At 47.7% G+C, this 25,482-nt stretch overlaps 1 protein-coding gene across 1 annotated transcript in view; it reads left to right on the plus strand.

Annotated features, from left to right (window-relative positions):
- The window catches only part of CHN2 (chimerin 2), a 275,775-nt gene that overhangs the window by 155,186 nt on the left and 95,107 nt on the right, over positions 1–25,482 (plus strand). Inside the window, exon 3 of the mRNA XM_062178946.1 lies at positions 3,363–3,418. Coding sequence (XP_062034930.1) covers positions 3,363–3,418 — 56 coding nt within the window. The remainder of the gene's footprint in view (positions 1–3,362; positions 3,419–25,482) is intronic.

Raw genomic sequence — 25,482 nt, forward strand, 5'->3', positions numbered from 1 at the left:
ACCCAGCAGAGCAGGGTGGGGCTGTTCGAGGGCAGTAGAGGAGCTCCATAGCAGTACTGGCACAGACAGTGCGATGTGCACAGTGGTTCCTCTCTGATCCGCCAGCTCTGCCTAGTGGTTCCTCTTTGGAAACCAGCCTCCTGACCCTTCTTGTGCAGCATAAGCCGTGCATCCCTGGTTCCGAAGTCAGAGCAGTAGATTCAGATAGGCGTTGAGGAATCTTCATCCGCCTTCATCCTTGTCTGTCTGCTCATCCCCTGAAGGTGTTGCACCTGTTACTTCCTGTTCCTTCAAGAGTTTCTTTATATAGATGGAGCAAAAATGTGAATGTACATGCACTGTTATGCTTTTTAAAAAAGATTTATTTACTAGAAAGTCAGTTAAAGAAAGGGAGAGAGATCTTCTATCCACTGGTTCACTTTGTAGATGACCACAACAGCTAAGGCTGGGCCAGGCCGAAGCCAGGAGCTGGGCTCTTCTTCCAGGTCTCCCATGTGGGTGCAGGGGCCCAGATTCTTGGGCCATCTTCCACTGCTTTCCCCAGGCCATTAGCAGGGAGCTGGGTCAGAAGTGGAGCAGCTAGGACTTGGATGCAGGTGTTGCAGGTAGTGTCTTGAGCGGCTGCGCCACAACATTGGCCCTTGCCCCCTTTCTTAACGTGTGCTAAATGTACGTATGGGAGCATGTGCGTGTACATGTTTACCTTGCTTATTTTTTCTCAGCAGGGTATCTCAGATAGTATCACATGTCCAAGTATGGAGAGCATTCTCAAGCACTGTTACAGGAATGTGGGATCCGTGGGAAGACCCATTGAGCTATTCCTTCCGTTGGGGATTGGCACCCCACAGCCTGGAATGGGTGACACTTTGCCCACTTCTGCACTTATCACACTAATTCCCATGCCTCCCCCCACCCCCCAAAGCTGCTGCTTGTTTTAGTTCTGTTTCTAGCCATAGCACTCCAGCAAATGCCAGGAACATAAAACAAAGCAAACTCAACCACAAGGCCTGCCTTCACGGTGGGACTTCTAACATGGGGAAGAGCAAGCATTGTTTTTAGAACTCCCACCAATAAATGCAGACTTATGACTGTGATAGATTCTGTAAAGTGAAGTGCAAGGAGTTGCAATGGCACAGAATGGGATGGCATTTTTGGGTCTGGTGTGAGACATCCTGAAAGGCTCTCTGATGACACTGATGTTTGGACTGAGGTCACAATGATGAGGTTGCCAGAGGTGGAGAGGGGGATAGCATGGACCAACGGGATAGTACTGCAAAGGCCCTGAGGTTGAAGGGAGTGGTGTGCATTTAGGGAAGGAGGAGGAAGCCGAGGGCTGAGCAGAGAGCATGGTTCCTGGGGAAGTCGTAGAAGTTGGCAGAGACACGACTGTGCATGACAGGGGCACATGTTAGAGACTTTAGCCTTCATCCAGTGGCAGTGGGAGGCCGTGGAAGAAACGTGGTCTGGTTGACATTTTAAAACAGCCACACTGGCCATGGGGTAGGAAAGAGGCTGCAGGGGGTCAGAGCTGAGAGCTGGGGGTAGGGTGTCAGTGATGGTGATGGACAGGAATGGATGGCCTGAGAAACGTGAACAGAGCCAGGATGACAGACTGATGGGGAGCTGGTCATGTGAGCTGTCATGGGAAACATCAGAAACACCTGCCGGAGAAGTGGCTGGGCCATGGGTCCGTAATGGGATCCACAGAGAGGTCCTGTTGGGAGGCAGTGATCCTAAGTTCAACTTTTGGGATGTTGAGTTTGAGGTCCTTTGGTCAAACTCAGGAGGAATGTCTAAGATTAGATATGCAGCCTGGAGCTTAGAGGAGGGTGCTGAGCAGAGATGGGTGAGAAAGGAAGTGTTAGGAGAGGAAAGAGAATGAGTCCCGGAGAGGGGCTCAGGTGAGCCTTGGGCGTGTCCTCTGGGCCCTGGAGGGGTTGAGGAGGAGGAGTCAGCAGTAGGCACGGGGTGGGGACACCGAGGGAGACGGTGAGGGCGCTGGTGGGTTGAAGAGCCCGTGGGCAGGGCCACTCGTCTTTCCTGTGCCCCGCCCCTCTTGGCATCGCTCCACTGGAATCTGCAGGAGGAGGAAGGTGCATGGAGGCCTCTTTTATCTGCCAGTCATTGCTGGTCTCCTTCAGCTCTGCTGTCACAGGCAGGTGCTGTTGTCCTGAGGTGTCACACACACGGTCGTCAGTTTGGGCAGCCTACGTGTGGCCTGTTCAGACATCCAGCAGCGGGTCAGTGTCCTCTCCGTGCTAGGGCTGGGTCCTCTACCTTAATGAGATAGCAAACAACCATGTGGAGCCAGGATTACAAAATATATGCCATTATTTTCATATCTGTTCCCCTGTGACTGCCCTTCAATTAAATTTTTTTCTTTGAAAATTTTTTAGACCTGAGAATAAATCATAAGTTTTTGCTTATTACATTTTCTAGAAAGACTGGGTGTGATTTTGTTTGGACTTTTGTGGCTTTATCCCATCTGAAATTCTTCTCAGGATTCCCAAGATAACATCACCTTGATTGTTGGCTGCCTCTGATCTCTCCGAAATAAAATCCTAAGGTATCAGCCTAGGGTAGCTTTCCCCTGGGAGAAGTAACTAATTTAGCTGAGCAGCAGAAAAAAAATCACAAATAATGATTCACTAAATCAGGCGCCTACAAAAGCTTGCCGGATTTTATGCCCCAGGCTGGAGGGACGGGTGTATTGTTAACGCAGGGTAAGCGAGTGGCTGTTAGGATTTCGGATGTGACAGGGATAGGAAGGAGTCCAATGGATGGGCATCCACGGTGATAGGCAGGGCGAAAACGGGAGGGAAGAGGAGAGCCGGGAAAGCGCCTCGGCGTTTCACTCACTCACGGCGCAGTCCCCTGTCTGTCTACAAGTGGGTTCAGAGGGGGACTCCTGTGGCAGGGCCAGCTTCCCCCTGGTGTGCACAGAGACCTCAGCGCCTAAGCTCAGGAATCCTATTTACCCCGTCTTACTAGTCGGAGGCTTACCCTTGGAATTTCATTTTTTAAAAAGTCAGAAGAAGTTGAACAGCATCTAGTCTCCCTCGAAAGCCATCAAATGAACAATGCCAGTAACAATTATGAAACTCAATTGGCCTTATAAGGAGAAAAGAGAAATCAATTTTTCCAGTTTACATTCATGGCAACTAATTTCCATATAAATGATCTGACTTTATCCAGTCTAATAAAAAAGGTACCCATATCCCCTTTGGTTTTCTTTTTTCTTTTTTATTTTTTTGTAGTTGCTGTTCTTAAGATGTGCTTGGGTGGATGGAGTTGACGCATGTTGGGCGTTGATGTGCGTTGCTGTTTCCTAATGGGATTGCTTGTTTTTGCTTTATTGGCAGTGTATCAGCTACAGCAAGAGGCGCCTCGTCCCAAGAGGATCGTCTGTTCCCGGGAGGTCAGTACCCAGCTCCTTCCCATAGCTCTGGTGAAAGACGAGGAATTGTCGTCGGCACCGTGTTGATACTGGAGGCAGTGCGGTTTTCACGGGAGCTCATTCCTGCTCATGTTTGTCAGAACATCGTCAAGTTTAACATCTGCATGTTCTGTATTTTGCAGCCAGACGTTATTTTAAAAACACTTGAAAGCTAACTTGGAATCCGAATTCTCCTGTCTTGCACATTGCAGAGACAGCGGCCATCTTTGCGCTTCGTCTCTCAACTACATGTTTAAGTAACCAAACCTTATAGGAAAAGTCGCTGTGTTTTCATTCTTGGCAACAGCTTAGAAAACACATCCCCCATGCAAGGGCTCCCCAGCCCTCCAAGCTTCCTGGCCCTCCTGCACCCAGATTTCTTGTTCCTCTGGGTGCCACTTTCAGTCAGCCAATTTCTTCATTTCTTTCTGAAAAATGTTTATTTATTTTGCAAGTCAGTTACAGGGGAAGGAAGGAGGGAGAGAGAGAGATCCTCCATCCACTGGCCTACCCCTCAAATGGTGCAATGGCTGGGGCTGTGCCAGGCCGGAGCCAGGAGCTAGGATCTTCCTCCGGGTCTCCCACATGGGCACAAGGGCCCAAGAACTTAAGGGCCATCCGCTGTTGATTTCCCAGGCACGTCAACAGGGAACCGAATCAAAAGTGGAGCAGCTAGGACTTGCATCGGCACCCATATGGAATGCTGGCATTGCAGGTGGTGGCTTAACCCGTTATGCCACAACGCTGGCCCCCAGATGATTGCTTTAATGACCAAAATAACCTCCTCCCAACCAAAGACCCATGGGTCCTTACTTATTTTTGCTATTATTCCTTTGATAAAATGTAAAGTAGCAGACAGCTTTGAAAGCACCCTGTGTGCCTTGCGGGGGGTGGGGGAGCCTCCAATTCCAGCACCCTTGAGATTCAGCCTTGAGCACCAGTGCTTTCTGGTCCTGAGCCTGTTTCAAAGGCCTCAGCACATCCATGTCCCTATCCGGAGTCAGCTTACGTGGCTTATTGAGTTGTTCTACAGAAAATGTTGCTTTTGAAGGGGATTAAATTTCTTCAAGTAATCTGGATTTGAATAGAGAAGACATTTTTTTATCCCAGGAAAATAACTAGGGAACCAAAAAAAAAAAAAAGCCGATGCATGTGAAAAAGCCCAGGATGAGTTCCAGTTTATTTGGTAGTCGGATCTTGTCCCATCACTGCCTCTGCCTTCTGTTGTGCTTTGGATGTCTAGCCGCGTCGAAACAAGAGAAAAATAGGACAAGCATAAATGTTTTAATGAGCTGTGCTCAATAAGGGTGTTCTCAGAGAGAATTAAGAAACGAGTTGCTAAAAATTCCTTCCCTACTTGCTTTTCATATAGTGTTTCTCCCAGAAAAGCTATCACCATGTGTGTAGGGAGATCGAGGGGCTTCGGTGTGTGGATGAAAAGAACGTTCAGAATTAGCAAGCGGCCAAGGACTCCACTTGGAGGTGTCCGCACAAAGCTACCAGGCGCGGTCTGGCCCCCGCACTTGAAACTCAAGGGCAGGGTAGTCATTCATTCGTTCCTGTGTTGAGTGTGTGTGTGTATGGAAAGCCGCTTTCCGCTATTGGCATGTTGAATGTCATTAAAAAAAAAGAGAACAAAATAAGGATGTGATTAAATATGTATGTCTAAAGCCTTGCCTGTGTGTGAGAGAGAGGGAGAGAGGGAGGAAGCGGGTTGGGGGGGGGGGTAGGCTGGCTGACTTTGTGGGAGGTCTGCAGTGGAGACAGGTGCATTCGGATTATTTTCTTAAAGAGCCCTCCCCGGTTGACGGAGACACATCGGCCGTGTGCACTGCCCAGCTCTCCACCATCCCTGAAGGATAGGACGCATGCACAGCCTTCCTTCCCCTCTTGTGTCTGCTGAGCTTGGCTGCCCACTTCTGCCCTTTGGCCAGCTTGATTTGTGGGTAAGCCCTGCCTGATCAGCGCTGGATCCACAGGTCGCTCGCCTCTGGGGAGTCCATATCCCCTTTCTGCTGTGAAACACGGGCCTTCCACAGCCCCCTTTCCCCAGCAGGCAGCAGGTGTCAGGTTCCAAAGGGCCAAGTTTGCTGGCCGCTGCGCAGGTGCCGCTCAGCTGAGAGCCACAGGGGGTGGCATCCATTCCCCGGGTCCTCCAAGGTGAAGTTCATTGCAAAGAATTTCTGTCCCTTTCCGGACTTGGCCTCCTGCAGGGGCAGGCACTGCCCACTCTTGGATGCTCCTGCTGCCCGTTGTGCTTCATCAGATGCCTCTTTGCTCTGTCCCACACCTGTCTGCTCTGGGTACCTGATCAAGACAGACAGCTCTGGGTACCTGATCAAGACAGACAGCTCTGGGTACCTGATCAAGACAGACAGCCCTTCCATTAGAGCGCATGGCCTGACCGAGTGAAGCTCTGGCAACACTTTTACATAAAGCCTATGTTACGATTTTTTTCTGTTGCATCTCATGCCTTAGCCAGGTCGGAAGAGCCCATGCCTTCCTTTCCAATGCAGCCGTCTTGGGTTTGCACCAAACCCGGCCACCCCTTCCCTGGTCCCTGGCTGGGTTGCTCCTCTACCCTCATTCTCCAGTGTTCCTCTGATGATCAGTATCTTCTTTGGTGTGGGCCTCTGTCATGTCAGGCCCCTGGGCCCGAGTGCTAAGTGTACACATTGTGCCCTGAGTGAAGCTTGCCATGACAGACACAAGGGGCCACCTGGCTTGCTGCATAGCTTGCTGTCCACAGCTCCCAATCACAGAAGGGACCTTTGCTGGAAAGTTGATGAGCCAGGCATTCAGACCCACACCACAGGCACCATTCAACAAGCTCAGCAAAGCCAAGGAGGCACCTTGGACTTGAGACTTCCGGCTCTGCCTCTTTCCAGCTTCCTGGCTTGGAATCCGAGGGTGGACATCCACTTGGCAGGGTTGCTCTCATGGGCCGTCACTGTCCAGTGTCTAGGATGGCCCCTGGTGCATAGTAGGTGCTCGATAAGCAGTCACGATTCCTGGCTGGCATGGCAGCCTGTGAGGAGCTGGCTGTGAGACAGTCCTGAGGGACAGAGCCAGAGCAGGGGGAGGATTCTCCATATGGGAGTGCCAAGTGGCGATGCCCAAGAACAAGGCAAAATGCTTGGGTCAGGAAGTGACCTGGCACAAGGCACGATCCCGAGGATGAGGAACTGGAGGTCCCAGCGGCTGGGCAGCAGCTCTGGCGCCAGTTCAGCAGGGCAGGGGCAGCTGCTGAACGAGCAGCAGCTCAATGCCTTCTGGAGATTGATCTCTGTGAATTAATATCTACTGAGCTGCCGCGGCGCCTGGCACTCCGCACGCCTTTCCTCAAGGCTCCTGGCCAGGAGATGCGAAACATCTCCCAGGTTGCAGACTCCGCCCTTGTCCTCTCTGTCACTCAGTCCCTTCTGAAGAATTGATTCGTTACCAACCGTGAGACTGGGTGGGCTTCCCAGGACTGTGCTGAGCACCGACTCGGCCCGTGTTTCTCTGCTGAGACCTCCAGCCCGGGCTCCAGACTGCACTGTCCAGGTGTGTGCTGGGCCTCTCCCCAGCCGCCGAAGCCTCGCATTCTAAACAGAGCTGGGCTCCACTGAGAAATGGTGCCTAACCTCAGGAGCCCGCAGTTCTCCTCTTCACACACTCACCCACTTCCCTTCCGTTCTTAGCAGGCAGCAGGTTTCCCCCACACCCATCTTCTAACTTCCGGCATTACTGCATCTCCGCAAGATTGGGCCATCACTGCTTCCTGCCCGGGTTAGGGCAGGTCAACAGGCTCCTGTCCTCTCCGGTCTCCCTGCTCCCACTCTTGGCACCTGGTGCACAGCCTGCGCGCGCGCACACACACACACACACACACACTCCATTCTTCAGGCAGAATCATGAACCATCGTTGTATATAAATTGGAGCCTTCAATATTCTTCCCATTACTCTTTTTTTTTTACAGGCAGAGTTAGAGAGAGAAAGGTCTTCCTTCCGTTGGGTCACCCCCAAATGGCCACTACGGCCACTGCACTGCACCGATCCGAAGCCAGAAGCCAGGCGCTTCCTCCTGGTCTCCCATGCAGGTGCAGGGCCCAAGCACTTGAGTCATCCTCCACTGCCCTCCTGGGCCACAGCAGAGAGCTGGACTGGAAGAGGAGCAACCGGGACAGAATCCGGTGCCCTACACAGGACTAGAACCTGGGGTGCTGGCGCCACAGGCGGAGGATTAGCCTAGTGAGCCGCGGTGCTGGCCTCTTCCCATTACTTTTAAAATCAAAGCAAATCTTGCTGTGTGTTTGCAGGATTGTCACTGCCCTGTCTGCAGCGTTCTCTCTAGATTGCCTTTCAGCCCCACTAGCTTCCATGTCCATCCGTCAAACAAACCACAGTGTTGCTACCGCAGGGCCTTTGCACTTGTCCTTTGCCTGCAAGTCTGGTTCCCAGGTTCCCTGCATATCCAGGTTTCATAGCATCTCTTACCTGATAAACACGGCCTTCCTTAACCCTATAAAAATGAACACCTGCCCAATCTTCAGGTATTCTGTGTCCCATCTCCCGGCAGCACTTAGTGCATCACTATTACACTTTCCAAATGTGTCTATCTAATTGTTGCTGTGTATCTTCCTCTGGGGACTTCATCATTCTTAATCATAGGTATCTCCCTAGCACTGAGCATAGCTAAGCAACAATGTGTAATCAGTAAATATCTAGCAGAGTGATGGAAAAAAGGATAGAGACCGCTAACGTAAGGGATTTCGAATCCTCAAAGTATTACTAATAGCGTATCCGATTTTCTCAATGCTGTTATTAGGGTAGCGAGCTGGGCTTTTGGCAGTCGTTGAGGTATTTTACTTAAACACAGACTAGTATTTTTTTTCCTGGAATGGTCCACATTTCTTTTTGGCTTTCCCCAAAGGCCAAAATTCCACTAGAATCGCCTAAAGGACACAGCAAACAAGCAGAAGATTTTTTTGTGACTGTAAATGATTTGGTGTCATTTATCTTTTTGGAAATTGCTGTAGTGAATATGGGATTTTAAAAAGCCATTTCAAAAAAAGGGAAATAAAATGGCAGGCTATTATTTCAAATCGTTCCCCATTTTACACAGTATCATTTCTCTTCTCCCTCGCCTTGGAATAATCTGTTTGGGAAAAACTTTTTTTTTTTCCTAATGTAAAAGTGGATTTTAGAACCGAGACTCCTAGCACGGCTTATCAGAGCAGCTTTTCTGCTGAGCCTCAGAGCTAAGGGGAAGCACAGAAGAGAGAGCCCGAGCTGGCAGTGCGGGGGAGGGCAGGGGGCACCCCTACTTCACCTGCTAGCGCGTCCCTGGCATTTGTAGATCCCACTTGGAAGAATCCTCCCCTCCTTAGGAGCATTTTGACGTTTTTGGCATTCCTCAGCCTCTACCGCTCGGCTGTTTCCTACATGGATCGGTGAAACCTGTTCTTTGAACTCTACAAAAGCGTTCCGTTTCTGCATCCTGCTTTTGAAATTTTTATTCATCAGACCAAGACTTCACAGACTGTTTGTCTTGTCTTAGGGGCGTCTGGAAGATGTTAACAAGCCCTATTGATTGCTTGTATCATTCTCAACTCTCAGGACATTTCAAACCCCAAATTTTAAGTGAACTCAGAGGAATGTTCTGCTCTCCCCGAGTTCTCTTCACTTCCTTTTATCTACTGAAAGTGCGCGTTTTTAGACAAAGTGTATTTGGTGGAATGTGAACACTGCAGACAAGGTATGTCTCGGAAGTAATGAGATTGATTGCACCAGCCACAAACAAAAATCAATGTCATTACCTTTTAATTGGCTTTATGGCTAGTAATCAGAGGGCTGTTTCTTCCCAAGTAAGAAATATTTCTGTTCATTTCGTCCTAGACTTTGTCCACTGTTCTCTTTTTTTTTTCCTCTTAATATTGACACAACTGAGAATAAGGGGCCTTTCTCATCATCAGTCCTCCAGGCTTTCATCTCGCTCGCTAATACAGTCAGCTCTTTTTCTTCATGCGGCTCTGTCCTGAGCTGGAATTGCTTTGGTTTTAGGCTGACTGTAGTGTAGAGAGAGAAGCTTCCAGAAAAAAAAAAAGTGCTAGAAAAAAATTTAACATATGAGGCATTTTCCCCCAAAGATGGAACTGAACATTTTATGCATTTTATAAAATATAAATGTTCTTATTGTCAAGTACTGTGATGTACCAAAATACATAGCTTCCACACCCCCATAACCCCACCAAGAAAAAGAAAAAAAAAGAATGCACTGTCTTTGGAACAGTTTGAACTTCTAATGTAATACAGACCCAGGATGTATGTGCATTTCCAAGGTGTGATCATAGCCCTGGATACGGGCTCTGGGGGCTAAGCTGCTGTAGACCCAGAAAGTCACTGAGGAACAGCACCCACACCAGGGTGTGAATTGAGGCCACAGTGGACAAAAGCATGTGGGAGAGCAGGCAAGGCCTGATCGTATGCAAAGCTTCCTAAGAAGATTCTTATTTTTTGTAAGCATGTATTTATTTGACAGGCAGAATTAGAGAGAGAGAGAGAGATCTTCCATCTGCTGGTTCACTTCTCAAATGACTGCAATGATTCCAACCAAAGTCAGGAGCCTGGAACTCCATCCAGGTCTCCCACATGAGTGCAGGGGCCCAAGCACCTGGGCCATCCTCTGCTGCCTTCCAAGACACATTAGCAGGGAGCGGAATCAGAAGCGGAGCAGCCAGAGCTCCAGCAGGTGCTCTGATATGGGATGCTGACATCATAGGTAGTGGCTTAACTCACTGTGCCGCAATGCCAGCCCCTCCCCCCACCCCGAGAATATTCTAGAATCTCCCTGGGTGACTTCTTAAAATCTAACTTGAAAATGTGAGTTCTCTTACCTGAGCACCGTTACTCGAGATGGAATTCTCTGTTGTACAGTTCATTGTTTTGGGCAAACGTGAGTAGCTGGCAGCAACCTGTATTACCACATGTGCTTTGCCAGCCTTGCCTAACCTGTGACAGCTGTACACCAAGATAGCCCATTATGTATCCACGGGTGAGAGCGAGGCGGCCCAAACCAAGGCACAGTAGTGATAGGGAAGTACTGTCCCCGTACGGCCAGGCTTCCATGCCTCTGATGACTGAAGCTCCCCTCCAGAACACATGCTGAATTGGATCGACATTGTACCCACGATGAGAGGTGGAGCCTTCTAAGTGATTGGGTCATGAGAATGTCGCTCTGTCCAGTTGCTATGGAGGCAGTGGGTTAATGGGTTAGTCGTGTTCCTGACCCAAGGTGTGAGTTGGGCCCATCTTTCTCTCCTGCCTCCAGCATGCTGGCTTGCCCTTCTATCACGTTGTGATGTCAGTAGCACAGAGGCCCTTGCTAAATGCCAGCACCATGCCCTTGACTTCCCAGCCTCTAGAACCATGAACCTAACAAACTTATCAAAGGCCCGGTTGGTGGTATTCTGGCATGGCAGCAGGAAGCAATGAAGATGATACCTGGACCTCCATAGCAGCCCAGGTATACCTGCTGTGTGGCCCTGCGGCCAGGCCCAGTACCTCCCTGTGGGTCTTGGGATACCTGGGAAGAGGAGGAGATGCACCGCTCCCAAGTTAGGCTTCATGATTTTCCTCTCTTGCTTAAACTGTCACTGAGAAATAATGCTGATCAAAGCAGGTGACATTTCAGCTCAGACAAGCTCCTAGGGGGTGTGGCCTGGCTAACAGCGCTGAGCATCTTGAAAACCAGTTTCTACCCTCGACTCTGTTTGCCATGAGAAACATGCAGATGGTGCCATCTCCGTCCTGACGTTGCTACAGCTGCCTTGCCTCGTGGCGTCTGTTTATCTCCTCTCTGTCAGTCTCCTGTGACAGCTGACCTGTGTGCAGTACCTACTGTGCCCTGAGCACCCAGTGAAGAGTTTGGCATCTGGTACTCCTCAGAACCAGGCCACAGGAATTGGTCTCCTTCTCATCTCATATAAGAGGCAGGAGAGGCAGGGCCAGAGCTCAACCCACACCGTCCAAATCCAGGCCCTGATTGTCACCATGTGGTCCCAGGTCCAGCAGCAGGGACATCACCTGGGAGCTTGTGAGAAGTGCAGATTCTCTACCCTCCACCCCCTTGGAATCAGAGACTCGGGAGGTAGGGCCCGGTGACCTGTGCCCTAACCTGCTCTGAAGGGATGTGTTTTCCCCTAGATATTATTTTCCACCCAAAATGAACATGTTTCGCCTTTCCTCTTTGCACATCCAACGTTCCCACACTCTGTCTATGTCACACTGACCAAATGTGAACCCTTCTTGTAAGGTCGCGGCCAGTGCTGAGTTTAGCCTCTTCTCCCACCCCTGCTGTCCACTCTCGGCGTGCAGGCATAAATCAGCTAGTGTGAGGTTTGTATGATCGGTTTAAAAATCTGTTCACATTGAGTTCTTCTTAGATGGGTCATACCCATCTCCATTCGTATTCAGTGTCTACTTTTGTGAACTCTGCCTGTCTGGAGGTGTTTTAGGTGTTTTCCTTACCTGTGACTATGCATAAAACCTTGCTAGATTTATTTGATCATTGATCGTCATGTCAGGATTACTCTCAATTATATTTCCATTTTCCAAGATGCTGATTCCCTCAAGGGTCCATCATGGGTGTGCTTAATGAGTATGTCTGCATTCAGGATTCTCAGTGACTAGTTTGTTAAGAAGTGCCTGTCCAAAGCTGGCGCTCTCCCAACCCTGCCTCATCTTCTCGGTGTCCCGCTCGCCTGTCACCTCTGACATTGACTTACCCACTGGTGGTCATTCACCTTGGCTGTGTCCTGCAACTTGACATTAGCCATGAGTACACCGCATCTCCTGGTCCTGTCGGGCAGCATCACAAGCTTGGCTCACTGGTGGTGTCTCTTCCCGCCTCCTTATTTACATAGCCAGTGTCATCTCCCCTTCTACAATGGAAGGAAATGAAATAGCCTTGGCACGTTGGTTGCATCCAGCACCTTGTGTCTTTCTAGGTAATTACACGTCGATTGTTTGATGAATTGTTCCTGGAGCTCCCTGAGTGTGTCTACCAAGTCTATAATTACACTTCTCTGGTTTTCCCTTTGCTCCGTTGTGGTCCTCAATGTTCCATGACTTCCCAAAGACTGTGCTTAATGATGTGGCATCAGCAGCATTTAATTCAAGGCTATGGATCAGACACCTTTGTGTTTTAGAAGCCTTGGTTATTTGAAAATATAACTTAATCCATTTTCCTCTCCTGTTCATTATGATTTTTTTAAGTTGACATCAATATACCACAGCTTAAAAATTAATGATTCTCTCTTCTCAAGGCAGTAAGAGATGAAAGGGCACGTACATAAAGAGACGATTTGATCCACCATTAACTCAAAAGGCCTTTGAGGCATTGGCAAGCTCCATGTTTTGAGTTAACTGTAAAATGTTCTCAAGTTGCTATCTGAGAAGGGACTCAATTTGTTAGTCTAGCAGAGATGTTGGCGAACCACGGCCTCCTGATTGTGTGATAAAGTTTTATTAGTACACAGCAATATGCATTGTCTATGGCTGGGCTGCTTTCAAGCCCTGTGGAGCAGAGTATCGGAAGCTGGGATGAAGTGGTCCTCAAAGCTTAAAATAATTACTGTGTAGGCTTCTCCAGAAATGTCACTGAGCCGTAGCTCTGCACCAGAAGTAACTGCAAAGAATGAGTTAATTCACGTCAATACTTTAGGAACGGGCCTGGCGTTTATGTATTGGCAGCACTGGTTTTTTATTTCTACCATCTTCCAAATACCATGTGCAAAGATACTTCAGAAAGCCCGTAGATAGGCAAGCAAACTTACCTTTTAATTTTATGCCAAAAATTTGAAATCACATATAAGCGATCTTCAAAAAGTTCCTGGAAAATGCATTTTTTTTTTTTTGACAGGCAGAGTGGACAGTGAGAGAGAGAGAGAGAGAGAAAGGTCTTCCTTTTTGCCGTTGGTTCACACTGTACATGGGTTTCAATTTTTATATCAAAATAAACTTGTCTTTTAATTCTATTTTTTCTATGCACTTTGTGAGGTATTCTCGTTTCATGTTAATGAAGAAAGAGAATTTTCGCTGAGTAATTTAGGGAGACTTTTATTCCAAGCCATTCTAAAACACAACTCAACTTGGCCTTTATATGTAACACAGGAAAATGGATGAGAGAGGCCCAGACAGGTACAAGAAGCAAGTGTTACTGCTGTCTTGTGCCTCCCCCATCCCTTGTTGGGTAGTGATGGCCTGTTTGGGAGGGTGGCCAGTGTTGGTAAGGACGTCTGAGCATATATACGCTCCACTCGCTTTAATTTCCTGTGCAAAGCTGGCGTCTTCCTCATGTGAAAGCCAGTCTGTGCAGAATTCTGATTGATGATTGGCATGCCCGTGCGTTTGAAAAGGGGGAGGGGCTGTGTCAGCAGCGTTTCCTGAAACACATTTTGCAGATTTAGATTGAAGATGGATGAAGGCATGAACACATACGTAAGCTCTAAGCGAACATAGAACCTATGTGGTGTGCATATGAGTGTTTGCCGGGAAAGTCTTTCGGCCTTTTGTAGATGCCACCAAGTCGATGGCAATTCTGGTAACCAAAGGTCAAGAAGGAGAAGAAGAGGCCATGCCAGAGGACTGATGGTTCTGGCCCAGGGAATAGAGACATCCTCTTGGGTGCTCAGCCCTGGCAGGCAGGAGACTGTCTTGGTGTAAGGCAAACCCAAGAATCTTGAACACGGAATACAGAACTTGTCAGAAGAAGAATGGCTGAAAGCAAGGACAAACACTAATGGAGCCTTTTGCTCTTTAATTGATTACCAGGTTGGGAATTATTTGGCCAGGGCAGTATCTGTCTCAGAAATACTAATGTTATCGTAAATAATAGAGAACAGGCTTCTGGATTTTTATGGCATTGGCATAATACAGAGAAATGAACACTAGGCCTGGAACCAGGGCCCAGGTTTCAACGCTGAGTCTTGTGCTGGCCTTGGGGAGCTGTGGAGCACAGGAATCAATCACTCCAAGCTGTACTTTCTCATCTATAAAAGGAGGCAAAGACGCACCTGCCCCATTCCTGGTGGAAGAACAGACAGCAAAGCATCCAGGCCAGGAAGATCTCCTGGACCGGGAGTTCTCAGTGCGGGCCATGCCACCCCAACAGAAAGGAATTGGTTCTTGGAGAGCATGCAAAAAAAAAAGTCCTACTCTTATTATGTATAAGGCACAGATACACATACAGGACATTAACAGGTCTGTAGTCCATCTACGATAGTTGATTGCGGGGAGGTGATGATGGGGAAAAACCTGTCTAAATCCTCTTCTTGGGGAGCTGTAGCGCAAACATGGCTGAGAATTCACAAGCCAAGCCTTCAGTCCCTACCATCCCCCAAGTCCTGTGTCCTTTTCTTGAGGCATATTTTATCAGACGATGTGCACACTGAATGCTTGTACACTCCTCGGAGGAGAAAGAAAGCCTTCTGGGGAATAAGAGTGATGGGCATCATCTACCTTTCCCCAAGCACATATCTTAGCATTCTACCCTGATACCGCTGCACTCCGAACGAAGGAATTTACTAACAAAAATCAAGAATTAAACGAGTGCACTCACCCAATCCTCCCCCAACCCCCTGAAATGTAACAGCCGCGATCATTTTTCCTGGATTTGATTCGATTCTATTGGGTACTTCAAGCCCTGTGAGCTTGAGAAGTATGAAGAATTTAAAGAGCGTTCCAGAGAGAATAATGAAGATGAATTAAGGATTGGGAAGTGGAACCCATTAGAAAAGGTTAAAAGAACAAGGAGGATTTAGTTGGAGGAAGGATAGGCAATCAGGTGGCACAGACGTGACTGCTGGTGGTGGAGCCTGGTTCTCAATGATGATTCTCAGAGCTCAACTGTGAGGAAGACCCAAGGCGGGAAGAAGCATTAGGAAGTAATAGGGATAGGAAGTTAGACATGAAGATTCCATCTCTGTCTGTTTCAGCGCTGGGTTTGATTCTCTTTTACAGGATTTCTTATTTTAAGATAAGATGTCTCTTTGTCAGAAGTATCAGAAGAGCAGAGAGATCAGCCCTTCTCGTTTGGTTCTCCTGCCCTGATGGGAGGCTGGCCACAGTGCCCTCCCTCCCTGGCATTTGACTTGGTCTGAGAAAACTGCTGTTTTATCCAGAGTTGTGGCTTCAGGATGTGGGAGCATGAGCAGCAGCTCCAGCCAAGCGTGTGCCAGCTCAGAGCCAGAGCAAGATGCCTACCTGGGTTGTCCAAGCAAGGAGGGCCCATGGTGGGTTCTGAGAGCCAAGGAGTCATAGCACAGGGAAGTTGCAGCAAGGAACAATGGGTTCCTGGAAGCCACATGTGAGAGAGGGTTCAAATCCATGAACAGGTTCTGGGAAGGTGTCCTGAGCTCCTGAGAAGGTGGTCACTATCTCTGGGTTTTGGAACTGTCACTCAGAGTCCAGAATCCATAGCCAGCATGTGAGTTAGAATCCCCTATGGAGCTTGGCAATCTTCACAGACGCCCTGGCTGCAACCCTGGAGGTTTAGATTGCATGAGAATATCGCTAAGGATTCTGTTGTAAAAGCACTAGAAACCCATTCTAAATGTAGTGCCCAAAATAGGGGAAGGCAGGAAAGATGGAGGGTGGTTAGAAGGATATGAGGGGGCCCAGCACTGTGGCATAGTGGGTAAAACTGCCGCCTGTGGTGCCAGCATCCCATGTGGGCACCAGTTCAAGTCTCAGCTGCTCCACCTCCAATCTAGCTCCCTGCTAATGTGCCTGGGAAAGCAGTGGAAGATGGTCCAGGTGCGTGGGCCCCTGCACCCATGTGGAAGACCCAGAGGAAGCTCCTGGCATCAAATTGGCCCAGTTCTGGCCATAGTGGATATCTGGGGAGTGAACTAGTAGATGGAAGATCCCTCTCTCTCCCTCTCTCTCTTTCTCTCTCTCTCTCTCTCTCTCTCCCCTTGTGTGTGTGTGTCTCCTCTCTCTCTCTCTCCCTGTGATTCTGCCTCTCAACTAAATAACTAGATCTTATTCCCTGAGGGGGAAGCAAGGGTAATTTCATTTGGACAGAAAGGCATTGTCTCAGGTGAATGTACCCTTCATCTATGTCCAGTAGCAGCAGCAACAGTGAGACAAAAAGTACTTTTTAAAAATTTTTATTTATCTCTGAAAGGCAAAGAGACAGATAAGCATAAAGAGAGAGAGCCCCCATCCACTGGTTCACTCCCCAAGTGCCTGCAAGAGCTAGGACTGGGCCAGGCTGAAGTCATGAACCCAAAACTCAATCCAGGTCTGCTGCTGGAGCCATCTCCTGCCTTAACAGGAAGCCAGAATAGGGAGTGGAGCCAGGATTCGAACCTGATACTCTGATGTGGGACCCGGGGTCCTAACAAGCATCTTGACTGCTGAGCTGATCATCCATTCACACCTCCCTCTTCTCCCACGCTTGTTTTGCAGAGTTGCTTATACAGGAAGTCAGGGCCCCACAGAGGTCAGTACTGGGCAGCCAGGCATAACTGGGCAGCCACTCACTCCTGGGGTGTGTTCTGTGTCTGGGGCTCTGTGAGGGATGCCAAGTCTTACTTCCAACCCACTGATCCGGGCACAGTCTGAAGCAGCCTGCTGTGAGGCCTGGGGTCCCAGAGCAGGAAGGGATTTAACGCTTAGTCCCCTTAGTCCCTGTGTGTGCATTATCATGGCTGGTTACTCTAAGAAACAGGTGATAGGGCCAGTGCTGTGATGTAACAGGTAAGCACACAGCCCTGCGATACCAGCATTCCCTATGGGCGCTGGTTTGAGTCCCGGCTGCTCCACTTCTAATCCAGCTCCCTGCAAATGTGCCTGGGAAGGTAGCAGAGGATACACAAGTATTTGAGCCCCTGCACCCACGTGGGAGACCAGGAAGTAGCTCTTGGCTTCAGCCTAGCCCAGCCCCAGCCATTGCGACCTTTCAAATAAATAAATCTTAAAAAAAAGAAACAAGTTAAATTTTTTCTTTAGCGTTTTTTAGTTTACATTGCTGAAATTTTTTTCCAAGCAGGGAAGGAGTTGCCTTATTCATCTTTCTGACATTTCTATCTGTACCATTTTGTATTCCTCTGAGCTGCTTGTTGGGTATTTGGAGCCATTTCATCTGTCTTTTCTTTAAAACTTCTTTCCATATTAGCAGTGTTATCAAGAACAAATTATTGCCTATCACATTCCTTTTCCTCTATGTGCTTGAAGTATTTGTTGCTTGCTTATATTTTGGTTTAAATTTTTTTTTTAATTAACTTTCCTGGGAATACTAAGGAGTTTGGGTCTTGTTAGTCTAGAGCAGGACTTCTCAGCCTTTCCCACATTTTGGATGGTAAAGCTCTTCGTTGTAGGGAGCTATGCTGTGCATCGTGGGAGCACGCTCCTCCCACACGTGGCGATCAGAGCTCTCATACTTTTCCAGATGTCCCCTGGGGTGCAAAATCATCTCCTTTCCAGCGAGAAATGTTGATCTGAAAAGCCTTGCTTGTTTTTACTCATTTTAATACTATCACTGATTTTAAAATCAAATTACTTGAAAAATCTAGAGGAAAAAATTGAAAGAAATCAGTCCTGCATGCTCCTAACCTCATGTTTTTTCTTTGTTTCTTTGTTTTGAGATTTACATATTTATTTGAAAGGCAGAGTTAGAAGAGACAGAGAGAGGGAGATCTTCTGTCTGCTGGTTCTCTCCCCAAATGACTGCAACAGCCAGAGCAGAGCTGATTCAAAGCCAGGAGCCAGGAGCTGCTTCTGGGTCTCCCACGTGGGTGCAGGTGCTCAAGCACCTGGGCCATCTTTTGCTGCTTTCCCAGGTGCATTAGCAGGGAGCTGGATCAGAAGTGGAGCAGTCAGGAATGGAAGCAATGCCCATATGGGATGCCAGCTCTGCAGACAGCAGCTTTACCTGCTACGCCGCAGTGCCAGCTCCTAACCTCATGTCTGGTGCACTTCTGTGTGCTCATGGAATATTTAGAACAGGTGATTGAAACACTTGTGTGTACTTCAGAACTTAGCAAAGCCGTTGGTGACCCTTCAAGGAAGTTTATTACAGGGAGGCTAACCAGTAGATTTTGTTAACAGATTATGATCAAGACAGGTTGGAATTTGCATTTCAGTCCCCCTTCCAGAATATTCCACCAGTAGTAGCATAATGCCATATGGAAGCTGATGTCCGTGGATTCCAGATAGAGTTTGCTCAAACTTCATTCTGTACCAGGCCCTTGGATTCCCAGGGTGTAAATTTCTGTTCCTGCATTTTCTTGCTCTCTTTTCTAGAGATCTTTGATTTTTACTTAGAAAGCAGTTAAAGGTATTTATTTTTTGTGGGTGCAGTTGCTACAATATCCCCAGCACAAATTCCTCCTTCAGAAGCCTTTCCTCCTCCCCTTGATCTAAATCTCAGAAAATCCAGCCCTCTATGTGTCCTGTGTAGGGGGTTACTAAATGGCTTGTTAAATTATTTCTATTAAGTACAAACTTAACATATACCAGCTGCTGAGGGATTATACAAGCTTTGTTTTTTTTTTTTCCCAGTAATTGGAAGCCTTGTTTACAAAGGACTTGTAATATTCCTTTAATGTCTTTGGGCTGAATATAAAAGAACGTGTGCTTATCTAGGCAATGATAATCGAACTGCGAAGAGACTCATTTAAGGATTATGCCTCCTGCCTCTCCCTGTGCAGCTGTCACCCTACTGTTCTTTCCAGCCTGCAAAATGCTGAGAAGTCTTCCTTCAAATTAGAAGAATAAACTAGGAAAGAAACCAGGTAGTTTGGAAATATATTTCATTGTAAATCACTGGGAAATGCTGGAGAGATCCAAGATATCACTTCAGCTAGGCAAATTTATTTGAAATTTTCATTGATGGGAGTCAGTTCATTTGAAAGAGATTTTAAGATGCCCAGCCTTAGCCAAGAAGAATGAAGGACCGTTCAGATAATCCAATATTTAGCCTAATTGTAGAATTTACAGAACCAGTAAAGGCACCAACATTGCTTTGTGTCTACTGGACAGTGTGAAGCCTAGTGGGATGGGCCCATCCTGGTGTAGCCCCTGCTCGCTTGGAACCTCTAGCTAGTTATTCAGTCGTTTTCTGTAAAATCATAGCATTTGGGGCTGGCACTGTGGCACAGTAGGTTAAGCCTCTGCCTGTGGTGCTGGCATCTCATATGGGCACAGGTTCTAGGCCTGGCTGCTCCACTTCTGATCTAGCTTTCTGCTGTGGCCTGGGAAAGCAGTGGAAGATGGTCCAAGTGCTTGGGTCCCTGCACCCAGATGGGAAATTGGGAAGAAAATCCTGGCTCCTGGCTTTGGATCCCAGCTGTTGCAGCCATGTAGGGAGTGATTGAGTGCATGGGAGACCTCTCTTACTGTGTGTGTGTGTGTGTGTGTCTCCCTCTCTCTGTCTATAACTCTGTCTCTTCAATAAATATATAAATAAATCTTTAAAAACGAATCTTAGCACTCACCTACCTTGTAGTGTTTGGAGACCTAAGTGATATAATACTCAGTACAGTTCCTGACAAAAAATGAACAATAAATGTTGAACTGTTCCTACCATGTTCCAAGTCTCAGAGATTTTTGCATGCAATGTCTCATTTGATCTTTGAAATAGCTTTATTAAACAGTATATTTTGATGACTGTAGTTTCAACAAAAATTGAGGAAGATGAGATGCAGAGAAGTTTAATAACCTACTCGGATCCTGGAGCAATTGGATCAACAAGCAAGGATCTGCACCATATTCTTTGTCTTGTTCTACAAACTTCTAATGAGCCAGACTCCCTTTGCTCTTTGAATCTTCCCTATCTGAGTATTTGCTATGACTTACTGAAAATTTTAGCCAAAATCCTTCCCAATTAAAAACCTGCTGTAGGAGCTGACATTGTGACATATCAGGTTAAGCTACTACTTGTGACTCTAGCATCCCATATGGGCACCAGATAGAGTCCCAGCTGCTCCACTTCCAATCCAGCTCCATGCTAATGTGCCTGGGAAAGCAGCATAAGATGGCCCAATTGCTTAGGCCTCTGCACCCACGTGGGAAGAAGCTCCCAGTTCCTGGCGTTGGTCCATCCCAGCCCTGGCCATTGCAGCCATTTTGGGAGTGGGACCAACAGATAGGAGATCGATTGATTCTCTATCTCTATCTCTATCTCTATCTCTATCTCTATCTCTATATCTCTATCTCCCTTTCTCTCTAACTCTGCCCTTAAATAGATAAATCTTTAAAAAAAAAAAGTGCTCAGTTTCTCAGACTTGTGCATATGTGACTGTGCTTTGAAATGCAGGTCTGTGTTTCTAGCAAGAACCAAGGAGAAGCCAGTACTGCTGGTCTTGAAGGGAAGCTCTGTGAGTAGCCAGATACTTGAATATGGAGGGAAGGCGTCTCTCAGTCTGGCTTGTGTTTGAACATCTTGTGCAGTTCCATACTTTCCCCCTAAGGATGGAGCCCTTCAGTGTTCAGTTAGGCCAAGCATCTGGGGGTACTGTGAAGTCAGGTGTAATTAGTAACTTTGGAATCTTTGGCAATATGATCTCATTGTGTATTTTTTACTATAATCTGTACTCAGTTTAGAAGGATAATGAATTAACTCTTCCATTCAGTGTTAGACTGCACACAAACATGCCTACTTATTACTCCATTGAGTATCAGAGAACTACAGAATTGCTTTTTAAATGTTTTTGCATTGTGCAAAAAAAAAACCACTATTAGATTGTTGAGCTATTTAGGAGTAGTTTAGTAATATTTGGGTAATTGATATGTTTGGATGCTCTGAAAAATGAATTGTTCCTGTTCTGCATGTCACGTCACGGAATATCGACTCTCACTGTTTGAAGCTTTGCTGCCTGACACATTTATTAGGAATAGATTACATTCAGAGAGCAAGGCGTACCTGCGTTTATTCTGCTCCAGAATTGGGAGACATCTTAGGAATTCCGTGATGGTGCAGACAAAACTACTGCATCAGGACACCCACAGAGAAGTTCAAGGGGAAGCTAGCAAATAAATATTTTTATTTATTTATTTATTTATTTTTATTTTTGACAGGCAGAGTGGACAGTTAGAGAGAGACAGAGAGAAAGGTCTTCCTTTTGCCGTTGGTTCACCCTCCAATGGCCGCCGCGGTAGCGCGCTGCAGCCGGCGCATCGCGCTGATCCGAAGCCAGGAGCCAGGTGCTTCTCCTGGTCTCCCATGGGGTGCAGGGCCCAAGGACTTGGGCCATCCTCCACTGCACTCCCGGGCCACAGCAGAGAGCTGGCCTGGAAGAGGGGCAACCGGGACAGGATCGGTGCCCCGACCGGGACTAGAACCCGGTGTGCCGGCGCCGCAAGGCGGAGGATTAGCCTGTTGAGCCACGGCGCCGGCCGCAAATAAATATTTAACGTAAGGGGAGACAATAAGATTTCTAGTGGAGAGCAAAAGCCCTAAGAGCACAGGAAAGGAGTGGCTTCAGGGGCCTTCTCTGGATGCCAGAAACAGCTGCTCGTCCTTGAAGGCTCTGGGCTCCTGCATTGTGGCTCGTCTGTCCTACCCTTGTTTCTCCGTCTAACTGTAGCAGCAGCCCCACCAGGCAGGCTCTTTTATTGTTTTCAGTCCTGTTTTAAATATAAGAAGAATCAAGGATCAGACAAATTAGTAGCTTGCTTAAGGTTGCACAGGTCTGGCCCCAAAGCTAGTGGTCTGAGTCTAGAACCTGCTCCCAGACCATTGTGGCATCTGCGTCTTTTGAAAGAGAATTCAGGATGCTAAGGACAGAACATATAAAAAATGATGAACGTAGTGGAGGGAGCGCATTTATGGAAAGCAAATAACTCAGTTTGCCCAGAGTGTAGGATGCACATGGGGCGATGAGGTCATAAGTCTGGAAACCTTGACATTTACATTGACCTGTGTGGGATGATATATGGACAGTATGGAAAGGACCAGCCAAGACCAGGCCAGCTTCATTAGTCATGGCATTGGCGATTTAGTTAGACTTGAGATGTAAGTATAAAGTCATTAAATAGGTTTCATTTCAACCCATAGTCATCCCTTGGTGTCTTGGTGGGGGAGATTAGTTCTAGGACCTCCCACAGATAGGAAAATCTACCAATGCCACAGCCCCTTATTAAAGTAGTATGCTATTTAATATAACCTATGCTCCTTCTCCCATGTAAGTTATTATTTAAGATTTACTGATTTGTCTATTTGAAGGGCAGAGAGAGAGAGAAAAGTCTTCCATCTGTTGTTTCACTCCTCAAATGTCTGCAATAGCCAGGGCTGGGCCAGGCCATAGCCAGGAGCAAGAACTTCATCCGAGTTTCTCAAGTGGGTGGCAGGAACCCAACTGTTAAGCCATCACCATCTCTGCCTCACAGGTATGTTAGCAGGAAGCTGAACCAGAAGTGCAGAGGAGCCAGGACCCACACCAGACACTCCGATATTGCATGCAGGTGCCCTAGGCTTTGACCTAACTGTGCCCCACTGTCTACTCCTCCCACATACTTCAGGCTATCTCTGGAGGACTTGTAATACCCTGCACAGTGCTTACACATCATGTCAACCGCACAGATCCAGGTGGTCCTCCATATGGCAAATCCAAACTTTGCTTTTTAGAACTTCCTGGAATTCCATTCTAAATATTTAAATATGCGGTTGGGTGAATCCTCAGATACAGAACCAGCTCACGTGAGTCCTTCCCATCAGTCATCCTGGGATCAAGTTCCCCTTGATCAGAGCATGTCAAAGTCTTCTAAAATTCCTTTAGAGCGAATCCCAGTACAAATCCTACTGTCTTAGGCTCGTGTCTCATTTTACTTCAGATGTGTTTTCTGCTTTGATTACTTACCATGTTTGCTGGGCTTGGCTATGAATAACTTACACCTGTTGGCTGAAGAATGTCCACTGTCAAGTCCATTCTTAAAACTCACGTGTGAATTTCTATAGAGCGGTGATTCCGACTTTGGTAATGTGCCTAAAAATCATGGAAGGCAGCTTGATTACAAAACACATCGTTTCCCCACCCTGAGTAATTCTGACAAGGTGGGGATCTAGAATCTTCCATCGTTAACAGCATCCAGAAGTCTCTGCTTTGAATGACCAGACTGCTCTTAGAGAAATGGAGCTGTAAGGTTTTCAGGAGAGAAGGCAGTGCCAAAAGAATTCTAGTGCTTCATCAACAGGGACGTCTTAGGGGACTCACTCTCTTACTGATGATGCTCACTTAGAAATACACTATTTGGTAGCTTTTTAAAGATATATTTATATGCACTAATCTGTGTATTAGAAAGGCAGAGTGATGGAATGAGAGGGAGAGACAGAAAAATCTGTTTACTGGTTCATTCCCCAAATGGCTGCATCAGCCATGGCTGAGACAGGCCGAAGCCGGGGACCAGGAATTCCATCCAGGTCTCCCAGGTTGGAGGCAGACCGTCTGCTGCTTTCCCAGGCACATTAGCAGGAAACTGAATCAGAAGCAGAGCACTGGGACTTGAAGCCGAGCTCCCAGCATCTTACCCCGCTGCATCACCACGCGGGCCCCCGGCAGTGGTTTTAAAAGAGTCATCCCGTGTGCGCTCCTCCATCCGCCTGTGCCTCGGGGAGGACTCACGTCGTGTGCGTGCTCGTTGTGATGTTCCACTTGTCTTTGTACCTAAGGAGAGGCATCTGTCTGTGAACCAGGTGCATCGCCTAAGCATCCACTGGAGAAACGAGTGATTTGTCTGTAAATTACATCTCTGCGTGGTTTTCATGTTCTGGGCTCTTTCACTTCTTGGAGGTGGAGCGCTCAGCCCCCAGAGCAGGCCTGGCAGGTCCCAGCATAGTCTGATGGTCATACAGATGGTGGCAGGGGGCCTCCAAATGACCTTCTTCATGTTGGGATTCCCTACATTTTCCCTCTTTTCCCGAATCTCTGACGCCACCTAAATTAACCCCTCCCCCTTTTTAAAAATCAAGTCGCCTTGGGAAAATGCAGAAACTTGTGAGTTGCCCTCCTCTGTATTTATCCACTGTCAGCTGTCTCATTCACATTCTCGGGAGAGAATCTTATACTAGAAACTGAAATTCGGTGCTTCTTTAAGCAGACAAAGCCATGTTTCCCAGGCGGGCCCTGAGTCCCGTGGGTGCCTGGGTGCTGGATGAGTGAGACTCCCTATGCGTGCTCAGGGGCAGTGCAGAGCTTGCTGGTGTCTCTGGGCAAGTCCCTGGAGCCAGACTGCGTTTGTCTGGATCTGAGGACCCAGTGACATCTGACGTGCACAAATATGGATGTCCTGGTGCTTGTCCAGGCCCACTTAAAATTCACCCCCTGACTGACTGTCTGAAAACTTGGTGAAGGGTAGAGACAAGGTTTAGATTCCCATGAGCAAAAAGTTTAGAAGAAGGAAGAAGTTCTTGATTTTTTTTTTTTATCCCAACCTTTTTCCCCCTTCCTCTTCTTCTCCCCCTCTCTGCCTCTTCCCTCCCTCCTCCCTCCCTCTCTCTTTTCTCTCTCTCCCCCCTTTAACAGTAACAAGGACAGCTCTCTGTCATCTAACAGCCATAGAGACTACATAGGGAAGAGATGCTGACTCCAATTGCTATCCAAACAGTGCCATCAGTGAGAACAGCAGTCACATGGTCCAGTTCACCCTCCTTCACTCTCTCTCATTTCCATCTTTCTTCTTGCCCTGTGGGAGGTAGCTGGATTAAAAATAAAAATAACACCTTGCGGCGCCGGCACACCGGGTTCTAGTCCCGGTCGGGGCACCGATCCTGTCCCGGTTGCCCCTCTTCCAGGCCAGCTCTCTGCTGTGGCCAGGGAGTGCAGTGGAGGATGGCCCAAGTGTTTGGGCTCTGCACCCCATGGGAGACCAGGAGAAGCACCTGGCTCCTGCCATCGGAACAGCGCGGTGCGCCGGCCGCAGCGCGCTACCGCGGCGGCCATTGGAGGGTGAACCAACGGCAAAGGAAGACCTTTCTCTCTGTCTCTCTCACTGTCCACTCTGCCTGTCAAAAATAAAAAATTAAAAAAAAAAAAATAAAAATAAATAAAAAAAAAAAAAT

This window comes from Lepus europaeus, chromosome 20 (genome assembly GCF_033115175.1).
Source record: "Lepus europaeus isolate LE1 chromosome 20, mLepTim1.pri, whole genome shotgun sequence".
Lineage (NCBI taxonomy): Eukaryota > Metazoa > Chordata > Mammalia > Lagomorpha > Leporidae > Lepus > Lepus europaeus.